This window comes from Poromitra crassiceps (assembly GCF_964638095.1).
Source record: "Poromitra crassiceps genome assembly, chromosome: 10".
Lineage (NCBI taxonomy): Eukaryota > Metazoa > Chordata > Actinopteri > Beryciformes > Melamphaidae > Poromitra > Poromitra crassiceps.
In genome coordinates this window covers 35,556,283-35,575,592 of record NC_139631.1, presented here as the reverse complement: position 1 = coordinate 35,575,592, position 19,310 = coordinate 35,556,283, and the positions used below count along the sequence as shown (strand labels likewise).

Here is a 19,310-nt window from a genome sequence, read left to right as displayed (position 1 = left end):
AATGAAAAACAAATGCTGCCTCTCCCATTGTGCTCCATGCTTTCTGTAGCCCTCAGACATGTGATATGAGGAGGAGAGAACATAGCATTCTGTAAGTACAGTATGGCTCATTAAACTCATTATATGACCTGTTAAATGTCCCTCGCGCACACACGCGCTCATACATGCACACATACACTCACTCCATTTGCTTCACGTCAAGGACCACAATGGAAATAAGCCCTCGGGCTTTGTTGTGTTTTATTCCTTTTGTTTCAATGAATCTGGTCTTACGCTGTATTTCTCGTGCCATTGTTTCAATAAAGTATTCAATCAATCAATCAATCAAAACCTCGCGTAAACGCAGAGGAAGAGATTAACAGCGCAGCAGGCCTGAATGAGGGGATTAACCCCCCCACTCGTTACATCCCCCACCAAAGCAAGTTCATGTCAGACTGCGTCCTATCCAGCTGTCCACAAACCTGGTCATTTTGGCATTAACTTTTACAATTATACTATATTGTATTTCAATGACAGGAGTGTAAAATCTATCCCAGACCACACTCCTGGGGCCCTATTCTCCCACAAGCCTTCGGCGCTAAAACGGGCCTTAAACGCAAAAAAACGTGCCTTGCGCCTGTTTTGGGACGATATCAATATGGCTTTAGGCTGCCAAATGCGCTTTAGGCCGAATGGGCGTGGCGCAGTCCCAGAATGGGCCAAAGTGGGCGTGTCGGCGGCGTACTGCTATCTTCCGACCTGGCGTTAATTTAGCGCCTTGCGCCTTTGAAAACCAGGCCTATTCAGTGGGCCAGTTGCTTGGAGCGCTCCCCTCTGGCTCTCTCCCTCCCCTCTGGCTCTCTCCTCTTTCACCCTTCTCTGTGTCACCTCTCTCCCTCTCTCCTCTGTCTGACAGGCACAATACCGACTGTCTCTGACTCCCTCGCTCAGAGTCCCATAGAAAAAATAAGCTGTAACTTCACTGTAATGTGAATGTCCCAAGATGCATTGTGTTTCTCAATTTCGCTACTAAATAGCAACCAAATGAGCCGAAAACCTATATTAAGGGAGGATCTAAATAATGTGTAATGGTAAGACAACCTCCAATTGTAGAACATTTCAATATTGGACCAAATAAAACATCGAAATGAAAACACCACCCTATGTGAAACATATATGTCCTACTGGGGCTATAAATATCCCTTGTCGATTTAACGTGATTTAGATAAGTGACAGCGGAACGCGCTTCGGAAGCTTCTACTGTCATCTGCTATACTGTGATGTCCGCTCCAATAACTTGGCCCTACTCCACATTTAGTTTTACAATAAAAACACATTTATGCAATGACTTTACATAATGTAGGCTATATTTATGTGCATCATCCTTCCTGCTAGCCTGGTAAACCGCCCATCACGTGAACTCACATTGCATTTGGTTCGACTGGTTTAGTGAAACCTATGTGGAGCTATACCGTCCATCTGGCAGCGTCAGGTTACCTTCCTGCAGCAGGCGAGAGAAAATGATATCTTTCTGGACAAACTTTCACCAATCTAATAGGCTATATTTTTCTAGCTGATGCGTTTAGAACATTATTTTCACTTTGATCTTGCTATAGTGTAGCGTATTTACATGCTTGCAGTATTGAAACTGCAGTTAGATTGGTTTGAGAAGCATAATAATATGGAATAATAGCCTATAATGCAGACAGACAGACTGGATGAAGGGAGGGGGGGGGGGGGGGGGGGGGGGGCAGAGCGTTTGTCTTTCGTCTGGTTTTGCGGGATCACTGGAATTGGAGCTAAAAAGGCAAGCGTGCGATTCGTTTATTGCAGTTATCCAATGAGCATGACGGTGCATAATTTTACGCTTAAAAGGCGTGGTTGTAATGGTTGAGGCTGCGTCTAGCGCCAGCACGACGATATCAAGTGCGCTGGTCCACGCCCACTGATTTGAGCTGCGCCAGCCGCTCGGCCTAGAAACAGCGCCGATGCAACGATAGGGACCCTGAAGTTTATTTTATTTTTTTCAACCGTAAATAGCTCTTATTAAAATGAATATGATGGAGAAAGGCATTATAACGTTGGTGTCTTTGAATGTCCGAAGTGCTCCAGTTATCTTTCTTCGAATATAATATTTTTAATTTGAAAGTCAGGATTGACAGTATGCAATATAGGCTATTGCATACTGTCAAAACTGACTTTGTACATGGTTTCAATGTTAGCATTGTGGACAATGCTTCGTTGTGGACATCAAATCCAACGATCTGAGTTCCAAATCTCAGCAGAAGCTACAATTTATAAGATAAATCCTGCAGTCCCCAAAATGAGGAACTCTTAGTACTAGGGGTGGGAATCAAAAGTTTGATCACGATGCGATGCAATCTCGATTCATTTGACAACAATGTGATTTTTGATGATATCACAGTCTGCCACCACGATACGATGCGATTCGATTCAATTCGATTCACGAGGCTATCGATATTAGACGATATTCCCCACGATATGGCCACAATCAGTTAAACAATCAGTTAAAAAAAAAAAGCAACTAAAAAATATAATTTTATTTTTGAGCTCTTAGACATTTAAATGAAAAATAATCTCTTCTTTTTAATGAGATTCCAAAATAAAAGCATGATGTTTATTTCTTTGATGGCGGGTCATACGATGCTGTTGGATCGTTGATCATTGAATCGATGCATCGATGCAGATCGATGCAGATTTTTGCCACCCCTAACTCTTACCTGCTCATCCAGTGTAGGTGGCTCTGAAGTGTCAAGTTAAAATGCCTAAGATGTCAAATGTAACGTGATTGGACTATTGAGATAGTTACAAACATAATCTCAAACATAATCTCAAACAACTACGGTACTCTATATAGCTGATAGATACAATACAACAGTGATTCAACCTGGCTACAGCCACCTCCTGAAAGCTTTTACATAATGCTGTTAAAAAACACCCGCCGCCGCGAGATCTTTCCTGGGAAAATGCTTCTAGCACACAGGAAGTGATGTGTTTTATTCTTGGAGTTTGTTGCTAGTTAGCATCAGCAGTGATAGAAGCTGAAGTAGAAAGAGGAAGAAAGGACAAAGAATGGAGTGCCACCTACCTACAGAAACTCAAACGGCATCAGCAGAAAATGCGAGGAAAAAGACGTCACAGTTCTGGATACACTGTTTGATTGACAGGTGATGTCACCAACATAGAAAATAACACAAAGATCTTGGACTATTAGCTTTCACAGAAATCCCTGCCGATATTCTAATAGCATGTCAAAACAGATGACTTAAATCAGAATCAGAAATCAGTATCAGAAATACGCTGCAGTCACTCACATTCTGGAAGGGAAATATATAGGCATCGAGAAATAATAAAAAATAAAATAAAAATTGAGAGATGTAAAATAACAAAATTATGTAAAATACGTGCATTGTACTACAATATATCAGCAGTACTATAAAATAAGAAAGTGAGAAATATGTAAGGTATGTACGTAATACTATAATATACAACAGTGAGAATAATTATTGTAACAGTAAAGTGCAATAAGTAAGTTGCAGTTAGTAAAAAATATATTGCGTGTATAATAATTATTGCACATTGCATTATTGCTCAAATTGCGGTATTGCACAATTAAGATGTCCATTATAAAATATAAAATATGGGTTATGAAGTTGCTGATGGTGATGGGTGAATAAGTCTGAGGGCCAGTCTCAGACTCAGAATATCTGACACTCTTCTGATGGAGGACTTGAAGAGTTTGACGGCCACAGGCAGGATGACCTCCCGTGGCACTCTGTGGTGCATCTGGGTGGAATGAGTCAATCATCTTTGTCGCTTAAGCATCTCCAGATTTCTTCAGATGGAAGGCGTCATTCCAAAAAGCAGATATATCTGTTTTGGCGAACAACAGCTGCCTAAAATTCCTCGAGTCTAGATCAAGAACACAGATGGTTCTATACCTCAGATGACTCCTCACCCATAACACGCGTGACGCCCTCGATAACGGATGACCTTCAATGCATCCTGATCTCCTTTCCCTCTCCCTCCTGCAGGATGTTTGCCCGCAGGAGAAAGCCCACATACTGGGACTTCTCCGTCAACTGCACGGGCAACGAGGCCCACTTGTCCAGCTGTAAACTGGGTCAGGCGGTGTCGACCAAGTCCAACGGGACCTGCGGTGGAGGTCTGCCTGTGGTGGTGAGCTGCGTTGCCGGCAGAGCCTTCTCCCCGACCCCCATGACCGGATTCAGGAAGGCCTTCCGACAAGAGGTAGGTCGACCGACACATAGGCTACCCGGTACATTCAGAGCATGCACGATCCTCACACCAAGTGCTGTCAGTACTCATGTGTGTGGTGGTAGACCCAGGAGGGGATCTTACCGGGGTCCCGAAAACCAGAGACCCCCAACAAAACACAAGAAAATAACTAACGTAAACACATTTTAATTCGATAAGAAATGCACTTATTGAAGAACACCCCTCTTTTTGACTTCAAGCTCATTTTCCTTGCCAGTGATCAGTAAATGACAGAAGTGAAATAAGAAAAAAAAAAGGCACAGCTACCCATGTGGGGGGGGGGGGGGGGGGGACGGTTCTTGCATAAATATTTTGCCCAGCCCATCTTGAAAGTAATGTATAGAACGCATGGAAGAAACAGGGAAAGGGTAGGATTCAGCGAGGCCATGCTTAACTTTGCCCAGGGCCCCCAAATCACTAAGTCCGCCCTGGGTATTATGAGCTCCAGTCGATGATCATCACAACACAAACAACCGCAAATATTACAAGAATCAATTGTGTTTTGAGAAAAGCCTCGGAGTATTTTATGCTTTTTCCCCAGTGTGAAACAAAATACTAGATGACTATTGTCACATTGTCTTACCATCACTCACAGAGGAAAGTGGAAAGTTTTTTTTACTCTGCTACCTTCCAGCTGGCACTTTAATGAGTCCTACTCATACATGGAAAATCATTTAACATCGTGGCATTTTCACTGCACTGAAATAACAGTGTGACTGTATTTCTCTTCAGTATAATGACGCAGCACAGCCATCAGTAGATGGGCTGGCAGGAGACATCTGTGAGAGGGGACTGGTAGGACAAGGTCATTTTTCACTTTTTTTTTTACAGATTCTGAAAGTACCAATTTTAAGCTTGATGATGTGTTATACACACAGACGGCAAGCTCGGGTTTTGGACAGATGAAGCCTATGCGGAAGTAATAAAAGCTGTAGTTCACCCCCAAGTTAAAAATGCCAGACTTTACAGCAGGATTGAACATGTTTACAGCCTGGTTTAAAAAAAAGTGGTTTTGGTCTATAGTTCATTTCACCTTTCATGACAACTGTACGGGGTTCATTTTTATATACCGTAACTCGCCCGTTTATAGTGAAATAGACAATAGAAAAGACTGTATTTCGGGTGTGATTGACAGGTCACCTGTCCAGTGATCGCGCAGCTTGCCGATCACGGACCAATAGCAGGCGGAGCTGGTCTCGCGTCGTCTCGTGCGAGCTGCGCAAGAACCCCAAGATGGCGACGGCCACACTCCCATACTCTAGGCTTCAAATGGTGAAGCACTTTACAAGGAGTAGGTACATTCACTCAGATATTCATACACCGATGGCGGCATCGCGATGCATCTTATAATCGATTATTTTTGACACCCCTAGTTAGTATACATGCAGACTGGTCTATGGTTACATTGAAATCTGAAAATAGTTGGAGAAGGTATGCTTATTTGAATGCGTGTGTACTTCTAAAAGCAACATTCAGAGAAAATCGCCCTGAAAGTTGGTGAAGTTGGTTTGCCCTGAACAAGCATAGCTTGCTATCAAATAAGCATTTAGTGATCCTAAAACTGTTGTTTTTATATTGAGTGTGTTCTTCAACAGCTAAACTTGCGTAATAGTGTTTTTCTTCTCTCTCGCTCTAAAAGAACAACTTTTATCTTGATTTGTGTGATTTCAGGGTTGCCTACTTGTTGTTAGCCCGAGGCCTTCACCAGACCGTGTCACATATTTCTGATTTCCGCTGAAGGGGTCAACAAACGGCAAATGGTAAACAAAGCGGCCTCCTGCTCAGCTCAGTGACTTTAATCTGGAGGGCGGCTGATGAAAGCTTTTGCTTATAGACACATTAGCCAACGGGGACGTTCGGGCAGCACTCTGCGCCACTCTCTGAACAGGCAGCTGCTGTAGACACACACGTCATCAAAGTGATGAATGGTCGTCTCAGGGTTAGCTGAGGAGGGACATGATTGATGCAGATACAATGGAGATGTTGAGGGCAGGAGGTGCGGGAGCAGGGGGAGGGAGTGGGCGGGTGAGCGGTGTTGAAAAACATATCTCTTCAGAAAGCACTTTTTTCAGGCAAACTTTTTTCAGACGGTCGGCAAACATTCACCCTTCTCAAGTATCCTTGAGCAATGATACACTTCATGTCCAAATTGATGGAGTTACTTTTGTGTCTTTATCATGCAATCAAACAGAACCATAGGTTTGAGAGCAAAACATTTCACACTGCAACAAAAATTGATTCGAGAGCAAAGCTTGCAAATGTGAATAAAAAATGTACGTAATCCAAAACTTTTTTTATTTTATTTTATTTTTGTCGATTTCCGCCCCATTTTCTCCCCAATTGTGCTTGGCCAATTTCCCCCTGCTGCCCCGGTCGCTGTTCCACCCTCTCTGCCGATCTGAGGAGAGCCGTAGCACCATGCTTCCTCCCGACACATGCGCAGTTGCCAGCCACTTCTTTTCACCTGACAGTGACAGCGGGGAGCTTCACTGGCAGGATCACGCTATTCCCACCAGTTTCCCTTCCGCCCCGACCAGGTGGAGGCGCTAGTGCAGCGCTAGTGCAGCGACCAGGGCAAATACCCTCAATCCGGCTTCCCACCCACAGACACAGCCAATCTTCTTGCTTGTATGGACACCCGACCAAGCCGAAGGTAACACGGGGCCGCGAACCTGCGACCCTCGTGTTAAGCTGAATCTCTATGCTGAAAGGTGTACAGTAAGACACGTCTCTATTATTGGCCGGTCTCGTCCAGAGTGACAGCCTGGCAACATCCACAGTTAGTATTGCTCAGAAATATTTCTTTTGGAGTGCAGTGTGGAAAGTTTTGCTCTGTTTTCTTCTTCTTTCTTCTTCTTCTATTTGATTGCAAGATAAAGACACAAAATAACTCCATACAAAAGATACAAGATTCTGTGACGGCAGTTTCTTTTTTGCATTTTCTACCCCTATCTTGCTTGAGCTACTGTATATGTACTCTACGGAATTTATGAAAATCAACTTGTGGTGCAAACCAGCCCATAAAAAGGGCACTACTGTACTGCAATAACCCCACTTCACCCCAATTGCAAGCGCAAATAGTTTCAGCTGTGAGACTAATGCATCAGGGCTACACCCTTACTGTATAAAGCACATTTATATCATTAGAAGGTTTTCTGGTCTGATCTGGAAATCCAGCATGGAAAGCCCTCTTACCCTGCTGGCCACAAAGCCTGCATCTTGAGGCAATGATGTCAGCCATTCTGAATGGACACATTTTTTTTTTTACTACCAGTTTTTGACCAGCCCTGTTATTCAGCTTTCCACTCATTGTGCATGGCTAGTGATATTCTGATTTGGATACGATCTTCTTAGTGAATAGCATGAAATTCTGATTTGGATATGATCTTCTTTACATGACTAGTGAATAGCGTGATATTCAGACTTATATGGTCTTCTTTACACAAATCTTGAGGGAATCTAAACCTGAACCCTACCAGAGGTGCTGCTCTGTTGCTGACCTCCCTGGAGGGGAAAAGGGAAACGCTAATTCCCCTACTGGAGTTTAGAAAGTATGACATAAAAATACAAGAATTCCTCTTTTCTCACTGACACTCGTGGAAGTTTGACAGTGGGGTTTTCACAGGTCCCACGGGCCCAAGAAACTCACTCAGCCCATAAATGACCGTGTAAGCATTGAATTCAAGGAAGAGAAATCCCAGAAATGCAATTGCTAGTTTGTGTTCCCCCCTCTGACAGCCCCACTAAGCTTACAGGAATTTGTCTGTGTGTGAGTCCATCCACATGTGCAGATAGGAGGTATGAGCTCGCCTGCACTCTGTCACGTTCCACAGCTCAGCTCAGCGCTGGGCTGGGCTGGGCTGGGCTGGACGTGGCCGTCCTGAAAGGAGATATTCACATAAAAAAAGAACCGACATCTCCTCTATGATCAAATCATATGGAAACAATAGCTGGCTTAAAAGTCCATAAAGTAAATTTTTAGATTTAGAATCCATCACCTTATTTCTGTAGTATGTTAAGAGAGCAATGCACTCTTTTTCAGGAGCGCCCTGCCCTGTTCACATTCACACACACACATTCATACCTGGAAGCTAACCAGTACAACCACAGCCTGATCTGCTGGCCACTGAGAAGCTCCACTGGAGCAGTTGGGGTTAAGGGCCTTGCTCAAGGACACCTCAGTGGTGGTAATGAGGGAGGGGCAAGCACTGCCTTTTCACTTCCCCCAGCCAGATGTATCCTGCTGGTCCCGGGGATTGAACCGACGACCTTCCGGTCACAAGCTCGCTTCTCTCCCCGTTGGGCCACCACTGTCCTGTATTTCTAACTGCAATGCTATAAGTGTTACGTACTGCTGAAGGCTACCATCTAATTTGTATATTCACTATAAGTTGGTTTAAGCTTTAATCATATGAATAGTTCTATTTCAAAATGCTATTGTTGGAAAAATATCTTTACCTGGTGTGTGAAATAGAGGCAGTCCAGTCTGTTAAAATGTTCTATTTTCTTTATCAAGTAAGGACTTCAAGTCATAAATACTTTTTTTTATCCATTATATTGTAAGAGAAGGTGCCATGCTTTTCAAATGACAAAGACCTTATGTTAGTATGGCAGAGGCATAGTAGTTGGAAAGACCTATCCGCAAACCCAAAGGCCACACATTAAGATGTCGGGACTGCACTTTGTGAACACAAATTGCAGTAAATCAGATTAGACTATGCCACTAATGTGTTTACTTGTAAAAATTAAACACTTCCAATTTGTCTAAACAGTTAATGGGGGGAACCACACATAACCAGCACGTACTATAAACATGGAGGCGCCCAGTCTGTTGCTTCACCAGCGTTTCTCCCTCCCACCATCTCAGAGGGAGACGTCCAACTTGAGCTCGCACAATTCAGCTGTCTGTATTATTTTTGGAAGCGTTGGCCTCCTTGAAGCAGAATGAGCTAAATATGTGGGTTTTTCTCCGTTAGTATTTGCACGTTTCAGCCTTTACAAAAGATCTCTGTCTCCGCAATTTTTTTCCCCCTCCAGCAACCGTTGGTTCGCCTTCGTGGTGGGGCCATCGTGGGCGAGGGCAGAGTGGAGGTGTTGAAGAACGGCGAGTGGGGCACCATATGTGATGACAACTGGAGCCTACTGTCTGCCTCCGTGGTGTGTCGAGAGCTGGGCTTCGGTACCGCCAAGGAGGCCCTGTCTGGAGGTCGACTTGGACAAGGTGCACTATTTTTATAAAGATTTGAATCTTTGTTTATCCAGCGAAAAAGTCAACGGGCTCTTTTTCCAGCTCCTGCCCCTGCTTCATATTCTCACCCGGGACCTGCTCATGTACAGCCACAGTTGGCTGCTGTTGGACACTAAAGTAGTTGGAGGGTTAAGTGCCTTGCTATAGGGCACATTGATAGTAGCTGCTGAGCATGACTCATTCACTTTCCCCACCCATATTTCCCACAAATTGGGGGATTCAAACCAAAGACGATGGGATTTCAAGCAAGATGGCCCAACTTCAACTCACTTCCTGTCATTTTGGCACACGGGTTTTGCCCATGCCCAACAAACATTTTCACGTATAACGACCGTCTGCTGCACGTCAAACCACTACATCTAGTCAGGGTCTAAAAGTATATCTCAAATGGAAATAGTAGCGACGTAATTCGTCTACTTCCCCACAACCTTGAATATGCCGCTCCCACAACGGCTATATTCAGATATTCAGATACAAAACTGCACAGTGTGCATGCAGCAGCATTGCAGATAGCCTACTGTACCTCCAGATTCAACGATTTTTGCTAAATCGAAAGAAAAAAAAATACGACCGGGTCAGGGATTCAACCCTGCAGCGCTTGCTTCGGAGTCCTGTCTCTTATCCACTAGGCCACAGAATTAGTTAGAAATACTACGGATTTGGTCCTATATAGAGATACTTAACATTGAGAACTTCGCATTTTGACACGACGGTCCGAAGTTGCATCGCTAGGCTAGCTGCCTCGCTGATTTCAACCAGCGATGAGACAGGTATATTTATATCATTTACGATAATGTAGCCAACGTGACTTGACCATTTTAGCAGACAGCATAGCAAATCCAAAACCCACAACACTGAGTTACGGCAAGAGAAATGGGACAATACCACAGGATTCAGGAAGTTTGTGATAAATACAAGCCCATAGCAAGAGACACTTGCACTTATATGACATAAACGTGTTTTCATATTAAAAAAGAAAAGGGCGTTCAATAAAAGTCGTCATTGCACATGGAGTGCATGTCTATCTGATCACACAACAGGTAAATTGTCAATCCAATGTCATTTTATTCAACAAAAACACAAAAGACACCTACATGTGGTGTTTTCAAAGCAATATGAGATCAATATTTTTTGTTTTGAAGTGACAGTCTAAACGTTACTTTGGAGGAACGTGGAGAGAACGTCAGACTTAGATGGTAGATGCCAAACCACAATTCTATCGTCTGGTGACGTCGCGGTCAAGACGATGTTTGCTGGGTGGCTTTCCACGGACACGCCCACTAAGAGATTTTTGGTAGGTCCGAGTCTATTGGAGTCAATGGGAAAAGTCAACGTGATCTCAGATTATGACAGATCCCTTCGCCCCTATATTCATTTAAGTAAATATTCGGCCCGTTCTCCGAAGCCACATATCTTCTGAATATTCTGACACTAAAATGGCATTTTTCAGACAGACCGATCAGGAGAAAATTAAACTTGTTCAAGACCTGTCTCTATCTCAGCAACACACTCTCGCGAGACTTGGCAACAGGAACTCACGTTAGCAGGGAGTGATTAGCTAAAGCTGAAGTTTGTTGATGTAGTAGCTAAATCTGTGCCTATAGAAAATGTTGTTTTTCAATGGACTATCTTAGTTTCAACTGTATTGAGCTAACAAGGGGCAGCTTTGTGTTTGTATGTGTGGTTTGTGTGGAGTTTGGGAACTCACGATCTCTATTTCAAGTTAGCTTGCTAGGTCAGCACTATAACCCTGCGTCACCAGGCACAGTCCTCTCACAACACTCCAGGGGAGAGGTGACCATTTGGGAGATTTGCTGCTACCATTTGTTAGAATTGGCGGAGCCTGCGGTGAATCATCTACAGTAATAGAATATCTTTGTTCAAACCAGTGACTTTCCAGTCACCAGCCAGCAGCTTCTCTCACCTCTGCGGCCCCTGCCACTCCCCATTTCTCCAGCAGCATACAGTTGACTTCCATGAAAAACAAAATGCTACAGTATATCTATTTTGAGAAGAAATACATTTAACACCTTTCAATCAAGTGTTATTCTATGGTCAAACAAAGTTACTATACTTTAAAAGGTACCATGAATACTTTGAATTCTGTGCTGCTGTTTATCATTTTGAAAGACAGGTTGTTGTCTAATTTGGAACAAAACCTGTCAGGTTTAATTCAAAACCTTGACACATCTTGTCCGGAGTATCTCGCACCAACACATTTTAGTCTAGCATCCTCACAGGATTTTGATATCCACAAACAGAGAATACACTCAAGAGACAGAAAAGGGTATGGGGAAATGGTAAGAGTAAAAGGGTATTTGGACGGAACAATCCAAAAGCCTGGACTGGCTAACCCAATGCACCGTAGGTCTGAAAGTCTCCTGCCAATCGGCTCAGAGTGACAGACTTTGCTGTTGGACTGGAGGAGCCATTGATATGCAGTGCCTGGCCTGCATGGCCTGGGATGAGAGTTTCCTGTATGACTGTAGCAACAGTACATCTGCTTACCAAATGTTTAGGTTTGAAAATATCCCAAACATTTCACAGGCAGTAATTCCATCCCTTTCTTTGACTTCAGCCCACAGTCCGACTGACCAGAGGAACATGAACTCACAGACCTGCTGCAGAATGTGGTTTGGCTTAAGTGCAATAGGATCAGTTACATTGTGTCTAATAGGATCAGTTACATTGTGTCTAAGTGCAATAGGATCAGTTACATTGTGTCTAAGTGCAATAGGATCAGTTACATTGTGTCTAAGTGCAATAGGATCAGTTACATTGTGTCTAAGTGCAATAGGATCAGTTACATTGTGTCTAATAGGATCAGTTACATTGTGTCTAAGTGCAATAGGATCAGTTACATTGTGTCCGAAGGTGAATGTTAGAATCCATTACAGCGAGCTGCTAGAAACCATTATGTCGATTTGGAAGTAGATTGCTTTATATTCATTTTGGAAACAAAGTTATTCCCTGAAGTTTAAATAATAATTGCTTAGTTGGGTACTTGCTTATTTACAACAAAGGAACCCAACAAATAATGAGAGGGTTGGGAACTTGGGATGACCTTATTTGTACAACCTTTACCTGATCATTGCAACTGTAATTCTGGTTTGATGCGAAATGCAATACAAATAACTTTGAAGAAGAAGCCACCCGACAAACGTAACCTAATGTAAAACGACATAACTGACCTAATCAGGAAACCAAGAGTGAATCATCTACAAGCTCGCCAAACACGTCCACCAGCAATTTGAATCGTAGAGCGATATGTGAAATGGAAAAAGAAAAACTAGCATTGGCAACTTATGGTCCCTCAGCTGGCCTATGAAGGTCACTAGCACATGGATTTCAGGCATGGCAGTTCAACAGGGACCTAACGAAGGAAAGAAATCCGATTTTATTCATGAGGTTTTTCCTAACGGTGACCTTCATTCCTAGCAGTCCCACTTTATGGTCTTGAGGAGAGGAGTTTCCTCCCAGACAGCTACCGGCAGTGTTATAGCACTGGTTGCCATGGAGATCTTTTCTTTTTACAGCAGGTAAAGCAAAGCGGGTTCTGAAGGTCTAAATGTGTCACTGACCTACTTCAAACTAGACACTCGGCAGAAACCTGCTAACTGGCTTATAAAAGGTTTAAAGGCCTGGGCTCACCTCTTATCAGGGCACACTGTGGAAAATGGCATGTTTTCTTTGAATTAGGCGCGTGCCGTTTATCGCCATAACCGGCAGAAAGAATTCCACCCTGCATGCTTCTTCTGAATAGGAACTCTTCAGAATCCTTTTCACATCCCCAACCAGGGACTTGTATTTTAGTACATTCCATTATAATGGCACATTGGACATGGAAACTGTGGAGATGGAGGGAATGCTAGGGACTCCCTTTTGGAAAATGCATCATTTGATTCATGATTTCCTGTGAACGGCTCTCTGTTACTCTGTGTTCCCGGAAGAAAAAAAGTCAGGTGGAAAAAGAATACTGGAGCACTTTTCAAAACAGCAGAATGAAAGGCAGGTAGGGATGCCCGATGATATCAGCACGTCGTCGTTATCGGCCAAATTAAATATTGACATCGGCCCGAAACGGACATTTCTGCCGATATGACATGACGCTTTAATTATGGCCGAATGTTCGATACTTTAAATGAATAAATAAATAAACAATATGCCATGTTTTACATGACCGAAGTTGAAGTAGTTTTCTTATTTTCCCCAGTGAATGTGTACATTTTGAAAAGCATTGTATTTATGTCTGCATCTGCCAGGCCATCACGATGAGAGTAGGCGTAATAATGTGATAATCCTACTACAAGAGAGACTTGATGTTGTCTGAAATTAGGTGGGGGGGCGGGGGGGGATCTTTCATATAGGACGAATCAGCGTGACGTCACTGCCATGCAGAAATGCAGAACCCCGCGGCAGTTAACTAGTATGAGTTGTGCCAAACAAACGTTAATATCTCAAAAACTATACATCACATCGCTTATATTTTTACATTCAGAGTGAGAGCAGAATTGGCTCAAGAGTTTGATGTATAATATATGCATGTCGTGTTAAAGTTGTGTGAACTGTCGCAGTTTTTAAAATGTAAACAGGGTCAGCCGGCTAGAGTCAGACACTCAAGCGCATGCTCTATGGGTCCCATTGCCGTTTCCACCCAGTGACGCGGTTTGTTTACCAAAATGCTTCTCGGCTGATCCCTCGTATATATCGGTATTGGCAATCAGCCAAAATCATTTGAAAATATTGACATATCGGATATCGGCAAAAAAAACAAAAAAAACATCCACTATTGTGCATCCATAAAACCAGATAAGAAAACTAAAGCATCACACTTAGTTTAATTTCATTATTTATTTGTTCCGCACACAGAAATATAGCATAACAGAGAAGGCAAAACAATGAATAAAAGTCATTGCAGGTAAAGATGTCTTGAATTCACTAATTAAAGTAGAGGAGGTAACCACTGCGCTCAGGCAGGTGCGTAGTCCAATGTAGAAATGTCACAAGTAAATGAGAAAATGGGGACCGCACTCGAGGAATATCGTTTTAATTTTCTTTAGCAACAAAACGTTTTCGGCCGTCCGGCCTTCATCAGTGTGCAAAGTTTGCACACTGATGCAAAGTTTGCACACTGATGAAGGCCGGACGGCCGAAAACGTTTTGTTGCTAAAGAAAATTAAAACGATATTCCTCGAGTGCGGTCCCCATTTTCTCATTTACTTGAATTCACTAATTAGCATTGACCCCTTCATCTTTGGTTTGATCAACCGTTGGCATCATTCGACACTTCAACGTGAATATTTCGCTAATATTACATTTCGCAGTTTTCTCTCGCAGATGCTTTCATTTCTCATTTTCACGCAAAAAAAGCAGTCCCTTACAACCAAAGGTCTCCTTGCATGTGTGTTTGAAGGTATGGGCCCAGTGCATATGAATGAGGTGCAGTGCTCTGGATTTGAGAAGTCCATCACCGAATGCTTCTTCAACAAGGAGTCTGTTGACTGCAGCCACGAGGAGGACGCGGCCGTCAGGTGCAACGTCCCCGCTATGGGCTTCCAGGAGCGAGTGAGTGTCAAACTGAAAACACAAACAAAATGCAATATTTCCCCTCCTGCACATTCTATGTTATCTACATCGGATAGCAGGGCCGCAGGAAGTACGGGTGCTGCAGGTGCTGCAGCACCCCCTAGTGGCGAGATGATTTTTTTTTTCTTTTTTTTTTCACAAATGTAATTAATTTGTTAATTAATTATTTTGCAGTGCACTATGCTCCTTTCTTGTTTGGGAATGTGTCGGAAAATGGTTGCATTATTGCTATACTGAAAATGTAGCCTATTTAAATAGAATTATCAACAATAACAATCAAGGAAGTTACATGCTTGTAGGCTAGAGAAGAAGAAGCGCGCATATGTTGTGTTGAACCAACCAACAACCAATACGAATTGTTTAATCTGGCAATAAAGAAACGTGAACTTGACATGCTATTTTAATAGCCTACTCAAAAATGCACCTCCCACTATACAGCAAAGAGAGGAGTCAATGTTTCTTGATATAATCATTGCCATTCAGATCAGAATAATTAGTCTAGTCATTAAGTTTGCTGATAATATTTCTATCATGTTAAGTCTGTGTCATGTTAACTGGTGTATTCAGAGCAAATAGGGAGATATAGAGCATTATCATCATGCTATATATCTCCCTCTTTGCTCTGAATGAGTGAGAAAAGGAGAAAATACTGAATAATTACATCACAACAGTATAATCCTAATGTTAATTTAAAATGAGATATTTCTCTAAATATGGCAAGAAAAAGTAAAAAAAAAAGTAAAAGTCAAAAAAGTCCCTCCCTCCCAGCACCCCCTGCTTAAAGTGACTTCCAGCGGCCCTGTCGGATAGAATGTATTTGATAGGGTGAATTAGGGCTGGGCAATATATCCATATTATATTGGTATCGTGATTAGATATCTTCTTAGATTTTGGATATTGTAATATGGTGATATTTCACAGATTTTCCTGGTTGTCTTTTTCCTGGACTGTTATATAGCATTATCTGCCTTTACCCACTTAGTCAATATATCCACATTACTGATGATTGTTTATCAGAATAAGTAGCGGCCGAGCTGCGTCTGCGACGCGCAGTGGGCGGGCTGCAGGGCGGGCGAGCAAATTGGGACCAAATTCCCCCATGAGGATAATTTAAATTGTATCCTATAATTATTCTAATTAAATTCTATGTCTCTGTTGTGTTCCTGTGCACATAGCTGCGTCTGAGTGGGGGTCGTAACCCCTACGAGGGCCGCGTGGAGGTGCTGGCGGAGAGAAATGGCTCTCTGGTGTGGGGCACAGTGTGCAGCGACGGCTGGGGGACCATGGAGGCCATGGTGGTCTGCAGACAGCTGGGCCTGGGCTTCGCCAGCAACTTCTTCCAGGTATATAAGACAGACAACCCACTTCTACTTGACCAGAGACAGCCATCTATATGCATATGCATATCTTAGGCAGACTTGGGGATTTGGAGGCCCGAGGCAAAGGCAAACATGGGGCCCCCTAAGCATTCATTCACACCATACGGCAAAGCCACGCTGAAGCTACGGTGAAGCCACGCTGAAGCCACGCTGAAGCTATGCAGTGTCATTTCTGCGCCCTTGTTAACAGGCGAGACCGTTCACACCAGCCGCACGCCACGCCACGCTGAAGCTGCGCTGAAGCGATTGTTGAGGATTCTGTTCTATTTTGAAGCTGCCAGGCATGAAATCAATGCAAGTTGTGGGTGGGGCCAAGGCGCGCCGAGCGAGGCGCTGAGGAAAAGAGAGTGCTTCTTGTGTGACTGGTTTAGCGTGAGCTCAGCTTCAGCGTGGCTTTAGCGTGGCTTTGGCGTACGGTGTGAGCAAAGGGTAACATTCACGCTTTGCAATCCATCGTATCTATACATTACCTTCACATTGGGGCTGAGTTTGGAGGCAGTGGTAATATTGCGACACTAGCAACAGTTGATTCTTTGTTGAAAAAACCTTCTGTTTTCCTCTGTTCTGTTTTTCCTGCGCCACTTGGGTAGCTTAGGTTGTGCTAGAAAGACTGACTGAGTAGAAGGGGCGACCATGACTCAACATAGAAATAGCCACATTTGTATTGATTTAAAAATATCTTAGTCTATTCTTGTCTTTTTAGTTACTTTAGTTTAAATGACAAACAGAATGAGCTTCAATGTTCCCAAAAATGACAAGCAACCAAACTTGAGATGATTTTTCAAACTACAACGGAACAAAGGACAGTTGCTCTTCTGACTGGACCGGGAAGGTCATTCCACAATTGGGCAGCAGATTGGGCAGATTTTTTTTATCCCATTTTTATCCCCAGTTAGTGCTAATTTTAATTTATTTACCCTGGTTGCTGCTCCACCCTCTGCCGATCTGGGGAGAGCCGAAACTGGCTCCATGCTTCCTCCGAGACATGGGCAGTTAGCCAGCCGCTTCTTTTCACCTGACAGGGGAAGCTTCACCGGTAGGACATAGCACGTGGGAGGATCACGCTATTCCAACGAGTTCCCCTCCCTCCGAACAGGCGCCCCTAACAACCAGAGGAGGCACCACTTCAGCGACCAGGATATTGCATGTTTTGGTGTGGGGTTCCTATATGAAGGAAACCCCCAGGGGGCACGGGGAGAACATGCAAACTCCACACAGAAAGCCCCTTTTGACGACACTCGAGGACATGCGGACGGGCACACACTCCTTCAGCGCTCACAGCGTCCCAGGTGGGAATCGAACCCAGGACCTTCCAGCTAGGAGGCGACAGCGCTTACCACTGCGCCACCGTGCCCTTTTCATCCCACCACACCTTGACCCGTATCCAGGAGGCTGCTAGGTATCCAGGTCTATCACAGTCCACTCCTGCTTTGATCCGGCAGGTCTATCAGAGTCCACTCCCGCTTTGATCTGGCAGGTCTATAATGGCATTCATGTGGATTCAGGTCTATCATGCGTTCATGAGGATTAAGTTGGGAGCTACCCGCTAAGTGGCTTCTCCCTCCTCCTGTCTTTCTCAGTCTTTGATGTCAGCAGGAATTACTTCCATCTTTATACTCGGCCCAGTTCACCTTTTGAATCACAGGGAGAGCAAACATGCCTTTCCCTCGGATGTTCATATGCAAATGCTCATATCGTCGCTGTCGGGCGGAAACCTTGTATCTCCAATTCGGCCCCCCCCCTTTTTTCCCCCTTTCCATAAATGGATTTAGTGAGTACCCCCAAAATAACCTGTGAAAGTTTCAGGTACTTCAGCGAAAATTATATTACTGGTTATTAATGTTGTTATTACTACAGTACTAATACACTATGTTAAAATGGGAATGTTTTTTCTTCCTTGTGAAAAATAGCTTTTTCGGAGATACAAGGTTTCTGCACGACAGCTCTCCAGCCATAACTGGCACATTGTTGTGTGAACAAAGTTTGCCTTTCTGTTATTAGACGAGCCACCTCTACCTCAGTTGATGCCTCTACCAGCTGATGCTGGAACACAACCTGAAGCACTCACAAGTCATTTTGCAAGTCCAAGTCAAGTCTCAAGTCTTTGAGCTATACTCAGTCAAGTCTCAAGTCTTTGGTCACAAGTCCAAGTCAAGTCTCAAGTCTTTGGTCACAGGTCCAAGTCAAGTCCCAAGTCTTTGGTCACAAGTCCAAGTCAAGTCTCAAATCTTTGGTCACAAGTCCAAGTCAAGTCTCAAGTCTTTGGTCACAAGTCCAAGTCAAGTCTCAAGTCCAAGTCAAGTCGCAAGTCTCTTATGGATGAGCGTTCTATCATCTGCTGCATGTCATCTGGTCTGCTTAGAAGACTGCGTAGCTAAAACTAAGGAAGTCAAAGTATGGTACTGTATTATCCTCACTCCTTTATCTATTAGCATGTTGACATTATTATTAGTAGACGTTTCCTTAATGTTCATGCAAAAAAAAGTTCACGAGTCACAAATCTCGAGTCTGAGTTGAGTCTCAAGTATTTTAAGGATGAGTCTCAAGTCAAGTCTCAAGTCATTGCGTGCGCAACTTAAGTGCGACTCAAGTCCAAGTCCCCATCCCTGGCCCAAGCCAAGGGAGGGCTCATGGAGCTCTCCTGGGGCCGTCAACAGATTGGGATGGAAATGAATGAGGCATGTCCAAAGCGATGCATGGTCTCCTATGGCTGTAAATGACCATCAATGTTAATGAGTTTTTAATTAGCAGCCAGTGGGCTGGGCTCTTTGGTCAGGTTCTGGTCTCCACTAAGGGGACGGAAGGCATGGTTCGGTCCC

General features: G+C 43.6%; 1 protein-coding gene across 1 annotated transcript in view; it reads left to right on the top strand.

The window, feature by feature from the left end:
* loxl2b (lysyl oxidase-like 2b) overlaps positions 1 to 19,310 on the top strand; it is a gene marked incomplete at both ends in the record, with an annotated part of 54,158 nt that overhangs the window by 25,674 nt on the left and 9,174 nt on the right. Inside the window, 4 exons of the mRNA XM_083643817.1 lie at positions 4,035 to 4,251; positions 9,316 to 9,499; positions 14,940 to 15,091; positions 16,288 to 16,455. Coding sequence (XP_083499943.1) covers positions 4,035 to 4,251; positions 9,316 to 9,499; positions 14,940 to 15,091; positions 16,288 to 16,455 — 721 coding nt within the window. The remainder of the gene's footprint in view (positions 1 to 4,034; positions 4,252 to 9,315; positions 9,500 to 14,939; positions 15,092 to 16,287; positions 16,456 to 19,310) is intronic.